This window comes from Elephantulus edwardii, unplaced genomic scaffold, assembly GCF_000299155.1.
Source record: "Elephantulus edwardii isolate Elephantulus edwardi_28Jun2011 unplaced genomic scaffold, EleEdw1.0 scaffold00233, whole genome shotgun sequence".
In the NCBI taxonomy this organism is placed as follows: domain Eukaryota; kingdom Metazoa; phylum Chordata; class Mammalia; order Macroscelidea; family Macroscelididae; genus Elephantulus; species Elephantulus edwardii.
The window spans coordinates 48,735-60,765 of record NW_006399983.1 but is presented as its reverse complement, the minus strand read 5'-3'; the positions used below and the strand labels follow the sequence as shown (position 1 = coordinate 60,765).

General features: G+C 44.8%; 1 protein-coding gene across 1 annotated transcript in view; it reads left to right on the top strand.

Annotated features, from left to right (window-relative positions):
- Positions 1-10,466, top strand: part of PMP22 (peripheral myelin protein 22) — a 38,189-nt gene extending 27,723 nt beyond the window's left edge. The window contains exons 3-4 of the mRNA XM_006898555.1: positions 2,443-2,583; positions 10,303-10,466. Of these exons, the coding sequence (XP_006898617.1) occupies positions 2,443-2,583; positions 10,303-10,466 (305 nt within the window). The remainder of the gene's footprint in view (positions 1-2,442; positions 2,584-10,302) is intronic.
- The last annotated feature ends 1,565 nt before the right edge of the window (positions 10,467-12,031 follow it).

The window sequence follows — 12,031 nt, the reverse complement described above, 5'->3', positions numbered from 1 at the left end:
GGCCTAGTTTTCACAGCTGATATTGAGCTTCTCCAGCAGTTCCTTCCGCAGATGTAGTCGATCTGATTCCTATGCATACCATCAGGTGAAGTCCATGTGTATAACCTGCGTTTGTGTAAGACATAGCTGTTTATATTCTTTGTCCTGGAATGACAAGGATTTGTAGTAGAAGTTGAACTGGAGTGACCCCAGGGGTCTTTGTTTCCTGAAATTTTAGAAAAAAATTTGAGATTTTGTAAAAGAACTTTTGAAGTTGTAAGGTGAGTGCAAATTTACAAAACATTGTGGTTTTTTAAATCAATCATTAATGCACATTTTGTTTCATAACATCAGTTATAATGCACACAATATCTGATCATCCATTCATTACATAGTATCTTTTCCAGTGTGGGATCTAAGATGCCAAAACAAAGTCAAATCCACTGGTGTGTGGAGTCAGTTGTGACTTGTGCCGATCCCATCTATTGAGTAGAACTGCTCTAGAGGATTTTATAAATAGTAATCTCTGGTGGCCTAGTGGCAAGGATCTGCGCTGCAATCCCAGAAGCATGCGGTTCCAGGCCACACACTGCTCCACAGGAGAAGGATGGGCAATCTCCTCCTGTGTGACTAACTGCCTCTGAAAACTCTCCGGAGGGTCAGCGATGGGTTGGCTCCAACTCTACAGTGAACAATAACAATCTTTACAGAATCATAAAACCAGGACTTTAAAAACATTTAAAATTTTATACTGGTTTACTTACAAAGTTCATAAAGTCCGTATATATTGTTTTTCCACACTGGATCTTTCCCTTTTCCTTTACCCACCCCTCCCTCTACTCATCAAATTGTGTGACCCTATGATTAAGCCCCCCTCCTGCCTTAGATCCTTGTACCTGATCTACAATAATGATCTTATACAGTATTTATCTTTATGAGACTGAATTAGTTCACTTAGCATAATGTTCTCTACTCCCTACCATGTTAGCTAGTAACAGAAAATCATTGCTCCTGCGTGCGTACCATGATTTCTCAATCCATTTCACTGTGGTTGGGCATTTGGGCTGTGTTCATGTTCTTGCTATACACCAGGACATTTTTGAACCAATAACTTTATACACAAATCATTTGTGCCACCAAGGACCTTGTAGTCTAAAGTTAATGGTTCTAAAAGAGGTGAGAAATTCTCAACCATCATCCTATCTTGAGGTTTGACAAAAATCATCTTGCTCTGTTAAGGGCCAAAGTCAAGAATGACCAAGAAAAGGCAAAGCTCAGCCAGGCAGTGGATTCTCAAAGATGTATAAAGCATACCCTCCCCAGAAGTGTTCTCTTCCTGCTGTATCTAGAGTTAGTTTTGGCTCCAACACTGTGTTTGTCTTCTTAGGCACTTCATCTTTTGTCTTGGGGATGGTGATATGAGTCGCAAGCGACTCGACGGCACATAACAACAACAACAACAGTTTGTCAACCATTCTCCTTGGATTTTAAGAGTTTGAGTTAGCCCTTCCAAGGCCTCTGAGCAAAAAGAGGAGAGGCCATTGGGAGCTGTGAAAGTCTCAGATCTGCTTTAACACACGTATGTAACAAACACATTTGGCAAGAAAAACTGTAAGGAAAAGAAAGTCTATTGTGTTTATGGAGTTCTTTTGGCCTAGTGGTAAAGAATTGTGCTACCATTTCAAAGGCACATGGTTTGAATTTACCAGCTGCTCCATGGGAGAAAGATAGGCAGTCTCCTCCCATGTGACCTACTGCCTCTGAAAATCCATTGGAGGGTCAGTTGTTAGATGGTTCCAACTTGATAGTACTCAACAACAACATGGGTTTGTTGAGGAGCTCTGGTGGCTTGCCGGTAAGGAATTACATTGCCAATATAAAGTTATGTGGTTCAAATCCAGAAACTATCCCTCAGAGAAAGAGGGAGTAATCTCCTCTCATGCGATTTGCTGACTGAAAACCTGCTGGACATGCAACATCATATTGTGCTTCAGTCTTAATGGTAGAACTGTACTTCTTTTCTTATAGTCCTTGAATAATTCTGCAATTAAATATGTTGTTATTGTTGTTGTTGTTGTTGTTGACTACCATCTAGTCAAGCATGACTCATAGCGACCCTATGAAGGGAAGACCTGAAGCTTTCTATTAACTATCGTTGTTTCTCAAAACAAAGGTGATGGAGTTTCCTGAGGCATGTTGTTTAGAAAGTGGATACCACTCCTGCTTCCAAATTAAACATGTATTGCTATATTTTTTTTATAAAGAAAATATAAAATAAATAATGACTTAGAAGAGTGCAAAAGTGATTGGTCTGATTGCTGGTCAGGAGGAGGGTTTGCTGCCTAGAACGACTGTGGTTTTCTGTGGTTTTCTGTGATTGGGACGCACCAGGCCCAGGAACCTGTAGAGGCGGCCTCTCCTGTCCATGGCTGGCTTTCCTAACCAACTCTGTCCTCTCTCCAGAATGGCTGCAGTCCGTCCAGGCCACCATGATCCTGTCCATCATCTTCAGTGTTCTGTCCCTGTTCCTCTTCTTCTGCCAGCTCTTCACCCTCACCAAGGGGGGCCGATTTTACATCACTGGGATCTTCCAAATTCTTGCTGGTGAGTAATGGGCAGTAAAAATGGGAGCTGGACATATCAGAGGCTCTGCACTCATCAGCTGGTAGAAGAATGTAGCCCTAGCGTGACTGATGGATGTGTATGTGCACGTGCACATGTACATATAACTCATAATGTTGAGACGCATCACTTCTCCAAGCAGTGAGGGTCCTGAGAAAGAAGGTATATTGAACCTCTGGAAGGATTGTCCCCAAACACTTTGGACTTATCTCTGGAAATGAAGGTGCAGTCTGAACACAGTATCAGTAATTACCTAGAGTATAAAATGAGCACAGGACAGTCTTGAGGGCTGTTTCTTATAGATTACACTATGCCTCTGGAAACCATCCTGCTTCAATATAGAAAACACCCTCCCTGTTTTGGGACCCAGCAGGGCTGTTCCAGCTATGTTTCCTCATTGTAAGTAATGCTGACGTCTCCCATGAATTTGTACTCTCCTAGTGAACTTTGATTTGCTGTTGCCATCTTTTTCTTTTTTATCTTGACACCCATTTGGAACATTCCATTGCTTCCGAACTTAGGACCATGACAACACAGTGAAAGACATACAGCATCTCCTGTTATTTAAATAACATAGCTTTCAAGTTCTGCAATTGTGTAAGCTTCTGGAGGCAGCTATTATCATCCTAGTCACAGTCTGGAGAATCCTGGAAGCTACTGTGGAAGGTCATCTGCAATAGAAGGGGACATCTCCCAGCTTGGTTTTGGAGTTTTAGGTAGGGCACAGCCTGCAGTAGGGTGTTGATAACATTTTCTAGAAGTCACAATTAACCTTTTCCACTAAAAAGGAGTTAGATGTAGAGTCACTTTTCACTAACACATGAATATAGCATGGAGGTGCCCACAGTTTTGAGAGTTAAAAAAAAAAAAGCAAACTGGGGGTGAGGCAGGGTGGGGAGGAAAATGTGCAACTGTGAATGAATGGAAATCCAAGTTCTTTGTAAACTCACAATAAAATCTTAATTAAAAAATGATAACAAAAAAGCCAAGTTTCTGGAGGGTTGTTCTCTTCATTAAACTGTGATTTAAGCAGTGAGATGCCATTTCTAGATACTTTAGAAAAAAAGGGTTATTATGATTTTCTCCGTTGCCAAAAGCAATTCAGAAAAATTGTAATTCTGGGTTTTTTTTTTGTTTGTTTGACTTTTTTTTTTTAAATATATCAAGTGAAATGACAGGAAACAGTAGCCTTTGCAGTTGTGAGTTCAAGAACAATTATGACAAATTTTGAAACCAGAAGTTTCATAAATTATTTCTCTTTAATATGTTCCATCTTGTTATTTCCCCAATGAGTAAACTGAGGCTGGGAGGAGCTGTATGAATGCCCAAGGTTCCCAGCTCATGGCAGGAACCATTTGAATGCTTACTCCTCTGTCCCCCTAACGTGTGGACTGAACAAAGGAAGATTCCTACTTGTATTTAGAATTATACAATCGACCTGCCTCTTTAAGGAACAAAATCGAGTCTGAAACTCTGATTTCTCTAATACCCCTCACTGAAAATCCTTTGACAGGGAAACATACACGCCAGTTTATACTGTTGCTGCAAACATGTCTCAGAGTCTGCCTGCCACAGCGTGCTGCTTACATAAGGGTTGTGCACGCCTTCAGAGTCCTAATCTGTGTTAAGTGAGAGATGGCCGCATCTCTGTGCAGTTTCAAAAGTGGCTGGTTCTGACTCTGTACAGCTTCCTCTGCAAAGGGCCAAGCTGTGGTCTTTATAGATCACGAACATGAACTTGGAAGAGAGCAGCTAGAAGGTATGTGGGGTTCTCTAGGCTATCCGGGAGTGAAGGCCCTGTCTCTGCCTCACTCTCCATCGCAGGTCTGCCTGACTTGCTGTAGTGTTCCCTCCTCCAGTCACGATAAAGCCCAGGTATCAAGTTAAAGAACTGTCCTTTGAATCATATACTTTGTAGGTTGGCAGTTCCCGGAAGGCTGGAAAAGAACTAGTTCAGTGGTTTTTACTAGATGCTTATTAGAGCTAGCTGGGGTGCCTTTTAAATGTGCCAGGATCCTTGCACCGTACCCAGAGATTCTCTTTCAGTAGTTCTAGGGTCAGGCTGCTCCACTGGTGACACTAATAAGCATCCAATGTGGCAACCACTTGTGAATCATTAAATGGACCCTAAGCTTACAGTGGTCCTATGTGGTGCAGGTCATTGAGTGCTTGACCGCTTGATAGCAAGACTGCAGGTCTGAATCCACCTAAGATGTGTCTGTTTGAAAGACCTGACATCTGCTTTGGGGAAAAAAATAATCCCCTTAGATACTTCTATTCTGATGCCCATGGGGTCATCATGGGTCAGAAACAGCTTGGGCAACTGTGAGTCCCATTGTATAGTCTCCTGGGATGTTTCCCCCATAGACATTCAGGCCCATAGATGATGCTAAAACTCTTCCTTAGAGAAGGGCTGACTTAACCCTCTGTCTGGATTTTGGTGTCATTCTTACTTTTAGACTCTGTAACTGTATGTTTCTACAGAGTTCCTGTGCTTGTCTTGTTGTTATATGTCATCGAGTTGCCTGCCACCTATAGCGACGCTATGCACAGCAGCTCTGAAGCCTGCCCTGTCCTCAGCCAGTCTCGCTAATTCCAACACACCAAACCCCCATGGCCCCAGTTACTGTTCATATAGGTCGTATTAGATGAGAGAAGAAAATTAAAGAAATTAATAAAGCTAAAAGACAGGCTTTAGTTTACAGTTTAAAGTGGGACCACCTGTAAGGGGCCCTGATGAACTCTTTGCTGGCTGGTTGCATAGTTGTGCTTCTTGGGTGGAATCACATTCAGATCCAATGTCAAGTTCCTGTTCACTGTGATTATGAAGATAAGATAATAGTAAAAGACAACTGGGTTTAACTTCTAACACCAAGCAAGCATGTGAGTTCTGTTGTTGAAGTACAACAGACTGACAGATGGCTGGTGAATTTCCCCAGTTACCTGAGTTTAAAATAAATAAATAAATTAATTAAAACAAGCGAAACAGCAGGCCTGGCAGACTCCTTTCCCTCCATCTTCATGGGGCCGTGTCTCTGAGTTCTGCCTGAGTAGCACCCCACACAGGTTAGTGTATGTCCACTGCTTTTCTCTGCTGTCCACTACGCCATTGCAGCTGTAGAAGCCCTCCCCACTCATCTTGCTGCTGTTTGTGTCTATCCTTAGGTCTGTGCTGCTTTCCCCTTTTGCACTAGTACCACGTGATTTTTTAAAAACTCCCCTCGGATTATATTTCCCTCTGTTTAATGTCCCTCAGAGGCTTCTCATCACAGCCTCCTTCACACACTACTGCAGCTCTTCCCTGACCCTTTGTGAACTTTCCAGCCACAGCCTGTGAGCCTCCTCGGTTCTTATCACGACCTGCTTGGTGGGGAGGGGAGGTCCTCTGTGAGTCTTCTTGCCACTCTCATACTGGTCCTTCTGTCTGGGGCTCCACGCCCACCTTTCTTCACCTGATTAACTCTCACACATCTATCATAACCATTTGTCGTAAGTTACACATTGTGAATGTGACTATGTATGTGCCCAGGGCAGATCCTGTATGCCTCTCCTCATTAAATCATGTCAGACTGCACTGAACCCATCTACCGGCTCGTCTGAGTTCTGATATACCCTGTGACGATGAGGACCACATCAAATTCCTCTTCATGATCTCCCTCCTGAGAGGGCTTTTTCTGCATTCTGTAATTGTTGTTATTAATTGTTGCCCAGTTAACTCTGAGTCATGGGGACCCTTCTGAACGAGATAGAACATAGTCTGTGTCGTCTTCACAATAACTGACAGGATTGAGTCCAGTGTGGTGGTTCCTGTGCTAGCCCCTCCCTTCAGGGGTGTCCCTTACCTTCACTGTCTCTAGTCTTTACTAAACATGCTGACCTACTCAGCTCTGGGTCATTACTGATGACCTAGCCAGAGCAGTGGGAAGGGTTTGGTTGTGATCCCTAACGCGATCCTTTTATTCACTATTTACTAAACCAAACTCAGATAAAGATGCTTAGAGAATTCTCTCTGCTTCCTCCTTTGCCTTTGGCCTCTTGGTTCTGCACTTCTGTATGCTTTGCTCTCTGACTGCTCAACTGAGATTGCTGTAGCCCTCAGAGGGGTTTTGAGATCTTTTCTTCAAGAAAGCATTGGGAAGACCTTTCCGGGGGCCTACAGTCCTGGTCATCTGAGCCAGGGGGAATCATTACAACCAGTGTCCAAAGCTTCTATGTTCTGGAGACAGGGCTAGTGACCTTCCGCCAAAGCTTACCTACCTTCCTGGATGTGGGCCCCTTCCACAAATCCCTGACCACTGCCAGAGTGCAGCTTCTTCTTCTCTTGTGTGTCGGGAAAGAGGTTTGCATGCAGCATGGTGGACCTCAGGCACACATTTCCACATGCTGATTCCTAAGACCACAAGTTGCTCTCCACTTAAGGAAAGGCATTGGGCTTTTGCGGCCCTGAGTAGATCTCAGGGCTCAACTACTGATTTCTATCCAGACAATCTTATAATATAGTCCCTGAAAACATCAGTCTCCTGACCAAAAAAAAAAAAAATTAATTTATAACTTGTCATCCTCTCTTTGGCTTTGCAGGCATCTAAACTTCCTGTTTAGCACAGTTAAGTTTCTGAGACTCTGCCATGGTGAATGTTGTGCAAATTAAGCCATCTAGAGTCATTCACTTGTTTATCCTGCCGCCTTCTGTGCCTCTTGGTCAACAATGTTGTTGTTATGTGCCATCAACTTGAATATGACTCATAACGACCCCTGTGACCAACAGATTTGAACCCTGTCCTATCCTACGCTATCCTCGTCGTGTTTGACATACTTGAGCCCATTGCTACAATCACTTTGTCAGTTCGTCTTGTTCCAGGTCTTCCACTCTCTCACTGACCTTTCCTAGCATGATGTCCTGTTCCAAGGTATACCCCCTTCTAGCAACATGTCCAGAGTATGTGAGATGAAGCTCACTGTGTTTACCTCGAAGGGCACTCTGGTTGTTCTATCTCCAAGACATATCGTTTTGTCCTTCTGGCAGCCCATTGGATATTAAGTACTCGTATTTTCTTTTTTGGCCAGTTAAGTCAGCCAGAGCTAGTAGATACAGCCATGGGACGTTTATCCCAGGGCAGGTGAGGACACAGCCCCCGTGTCGAAGCCTTGCCATCGAGATAAGATTTATCCCCCCTGTTTTAGATTCTTATTGTTGTCAAGTTGAAGCTAACTCATAGCTGACTCTCCAGTGGGTTTTCTGAGGTTATAAATTACCTGGGAGGAGATTGTCTTTTTCCTGCAGAACCAGTGGTGGATTCGAACCACAAGAGAGGCACCCCCTTTGAGTTACCAGTGCAGCTCCCTACAGATGACACCACCACTTTCTTGCTTAGTTCCTAATTAATACAAATACGTAGCCCACTCAACTGCAAACTGGAAGGTTGGAGGTTCAAGTCTACCCAAGACATCACCCAAAGAAAAACCTGGGAATCTAATCCTAAAACTCTGCAATTGGAAACCCTTGGTGCACACAGAACTACCAGGAGTCAGTGAGAGTTGAACTGACTAATGGCAACTGGTTCAATTCTGCCAGAATCTCACTTTCTGCTTGCTTTTTCTTGGTCACACTTCCTTTTTTTTTTTTTAAATAGCCCGGCCCCTATTTAGGTAGGTCAGATGTAGCACCAGACACGGTGTCACCACTTCTTCAAGACAAAATTGGGCACTTCAGCAAGATGAGAAACAGGACACTGGCGGTTCACAGACTCCTAGGCAAAGAAAGTGTGTTCCCAGCAGGTTGGAACGGCCATTTCTTGAAGCGAGAGTCCACCAGCAGAGGCTTCCCTTCACACACAGGCATCCCTGCTATCTCCTGAATTTTCTGTAGGTCGTGGCTCTGATCCCACTGTAAATCCCAAGACTATTGTGTGGCTTTCTCAGCAGTGGCCAATCACGTGGGTGTTTTTCTCTCCTTTGACTTGCAAAAGAAAAAACCTTATGAGGCTGGCTTGTGCACCAGAGCCCCACTTCTGCACTTTGTTCTAACAGAGTTGCAGTGTCCAGTCAAATAGCAGGGAGGTTAGCTGTAGGTGGCCTGGGCTATGGGGAGCTTTGGGGCCCTGCAGATCCCACACGCTGTGTTGCCTTTATAATGGAGTCACTCAAAGCCTCTCAAAGGCCCTGTTTTCAGGAAGGAACAGGCAGGGCCTTGTGCTGCTCCACTCTGGGGGGCTGACATCACAGCCCCCTAAACCCCCTACCTCTGCAAGGGAGACTGCCTTTGTAGTCATGGACAGATAGCCTTGAACTTGACTCCTGGATGAAACACAAGGTGTAGTTCTTTCTTCTCTTTCTCACACCAGGAGCCTATACTAGGGGATGAGGGGGGATTGACTTTACCTGGCTCTTTGTCTGCTGTCCTTTTACTGTAGATGTGATACTGCAGTTAGGCGCCTGGAGCACCAGAAAGGGTTCAGAGGGATGATGTGAACTGGAACTTCCTGTTAATAGTCCCACCTTCTGCATCTTTGTTTCCTCCTCCAGTTGTCTTTGACATTGATTGACACAGTGACTATGACTGTGGACTTGAACATGGCAGAGATTGTGATCTTGGTGCAAGATAGGGCAAAGTCCTAGTTTGTTCCTGGGAGGGCTCCTCACAACCACAACATCCTCTCCTTCCTCTGCGTTTCCTCCTCCACCTTGCTTCCCTTCCTCTGTCTCGTGGTGTCTATGAACATTGTCTGTTGCATCTCTTTTTTGGCAATTTGACCAGGAGAACTACAAGCCATGTGCACTGGCCTTGGGGAGCTTCAGACGATGCTTATGTCTCTTGTCATTCCCCTTTCTTTCTGATAATGCCCCCATATCCTGATAGAGTACTTCAGGGGCCCCAAAAGATTTTCCACAGCTAGCCATGTGTGGAGAAAACAAGGTGGACTTCTCTGGTAACCTGAGTTCTCTTCTCTCTGTGACTTGGAAATTGGTGACAGTTAAAAGAAGAAATTGTTGGATGTTGTTACGTGCCTTCGCATCAACTCTGACCCATAGCGACCCTATGAACAATAGCCCTGAACCTTGTTCTATTCTGAGCCAGCCTCACCATCTCTGACACACCTGACCCCACGACCACAGTCACAGTGTCCATACATTTTATCCAGTGTCTTCGTCTCTTGTACTGACCTTCTATCCTTCCAAGCATGATGTCTTTCTCCAAGGACTGACCCCTCCTTGACAACCTGCCCAGAGTAGGTGGGACCATCTTTCTTTGCCTCCAAGGAGCACCCTGGTTTCAGTTTCTCCTAGGCAGACCTGTTTGTTCCCTGGACAGTCATTACTCTTCTCCAGCACCACAACTTAAAGGGTGTGGAAAACATCACCTGTGAAGGATTGGATTCCTTCCCGTAGTTCCAGGGTTTAGAGTTCCTTTTTCTCAGTTCTGGCCCTGGAAGTGGATTCCTTCCACAGTGAAAAATTCTCTTTCACAGAACCATCAACCCCGTCTGCTCACTTACTCCTCCTCAGCCAAAAATGAGTGCGGAGCTCCCCTGTGTGTTGTGCATGCTGAAGTGGGGAGTGGGGTTATGTCTGGTTAGGAGAGCAGGGAGCACATGGGCGGGCACTGTGGTACATGGCTCTGGTGAAGTCTCTGTTGGGCGTGGGGCTCTCTGCTGTGACCCGGCTCTGACAACCTCTCTTCCTCTCCTGTGTCTCCTCCCCCAGGTCTGTGTGTGATGAGCGCAGCATCCATCTTCACAGTGAGGCACCCGGAATGGCACCTTGGTACCGACTACTCATATGGCTTCGCCTACATCCTGGCCTGGGTCGCCTTCCCCTTGGCTCTGCTCAGTGGCATGATCTGTGTGATCTTACGGAAACGTGAATGAGGCTTCCGGATGGACCCTCTGAGGCTCTGAGCACACACAGGGAAGGGAGGAAGGAAACCAGAAGCCAAACACCAAAACCAAACCCAAACCCAAATTACCAAAACTCAAATCAAACCAAACTGAAAGTAGTTCAGAGGGGGGTTACTGTTCATTAAAGATGTATATAATATCTATGGTTTATAAAACCTATTTATAACACTTTTTACATATATGTACATAGTATTGTTTGCTTTTTGTGTTGACCATCAGCCATGTGTTGAACCTAAAGAAGTATCTAAAGAACTTTAAATCCTAACAGTATAATCAAGCTCAGTATTTTTCGTTTTGTGTTTTGTTTGTCTGTTTTGCCTGGAAATGGGATGAGAACTCCATCTCACCCTGTCCCTTTCACTGGGAAAAAAAATTACCCCAACAAACCTCCCTCCCATACCACCTCATTTAGAAAACCAAAGTGTGGGTCTAAACCCCAATGGCAAATTGCCCTTTTATTGTAGGGGACCCAGTGCATTAAACATGCATGTCCACTGCCTGGACCTCCATGTGAGGTCTCATGGAAACACATGGACAGAATTCTCCCAAACCGCAGCCCTAGGCACACACAAAGTTGTGGCTTTGGGACACTCACCCTTTTGGGGGGGGGGTGTTTCTGCCACACACCTGAAGGAAAAGTCAGTGACAAGCCTGGGAAATGGTGCTATGTATTTACCATTCCTTCTTATCAGTAATCATCTAAACAACTCACTGGAAATGCAATTAACCACCTTACAACATAAAGTAGAATGGAGGCCTGTGTAATTTTTGTGTAATATAACCCCTGTTGTTCCTAGCTTGGCTGCTATTACTACTCTAATGACTAAAGAGCACGCAAAGCCTCAATTGCTCCCACAGTTTTCTTATGGTCAGAGCATCAGGACAGCTCTTTCGACCCCCTGGGGCCATTCGTTTCCCAGGCTTGACTGGGTCTAGACTGTTCGCTGCCTCCAAGGACTGTCTGGCAATGACTTGTATTGGCCACCAACTGTAGATGTATATATGGTGCCCTTCAGATGCTAAGACTCCAGACCTTCTGTTTTTGTTTTGTTTATTTGGCTTTGCTTTTTCTGATTTTATACCAACTGTGTGGACTAAGATGCATTAAAATAAACACCAGAGTAACTCATTGCTATCTGTTGGATTTTTGTGGGTGTGGGGGGGGGCGTGGCTACAAATTGCAGGCCACAGTGTAGTCAAGCTCGTTCCAGGAGAGTAAGCTTGCTCTGACCTTGGCTGGTGTAAGATGCTGAGGGACACAGCACAGCTTTTGTACTGGCGTTGGAACACTTTGTCCCTTCCAGTAGCCTGCTGGTGGGAGAAGACTGGGTGGGAGGATGGGGAGGGGCTGAGATTGAAGCTATAAATGGATTGGAAGGGACACAGCCATTTGCTTAATTTAATGTCGCCTTCTCATACCCATGCTCTGAGGTTACCTATGGAGGGAATACTGCTTTGTGACATTCATGACTCACAGAACATGTACTATTAGAAGGAGGGGAGATAGGACATATATGACATCTGAATGGTGGTGA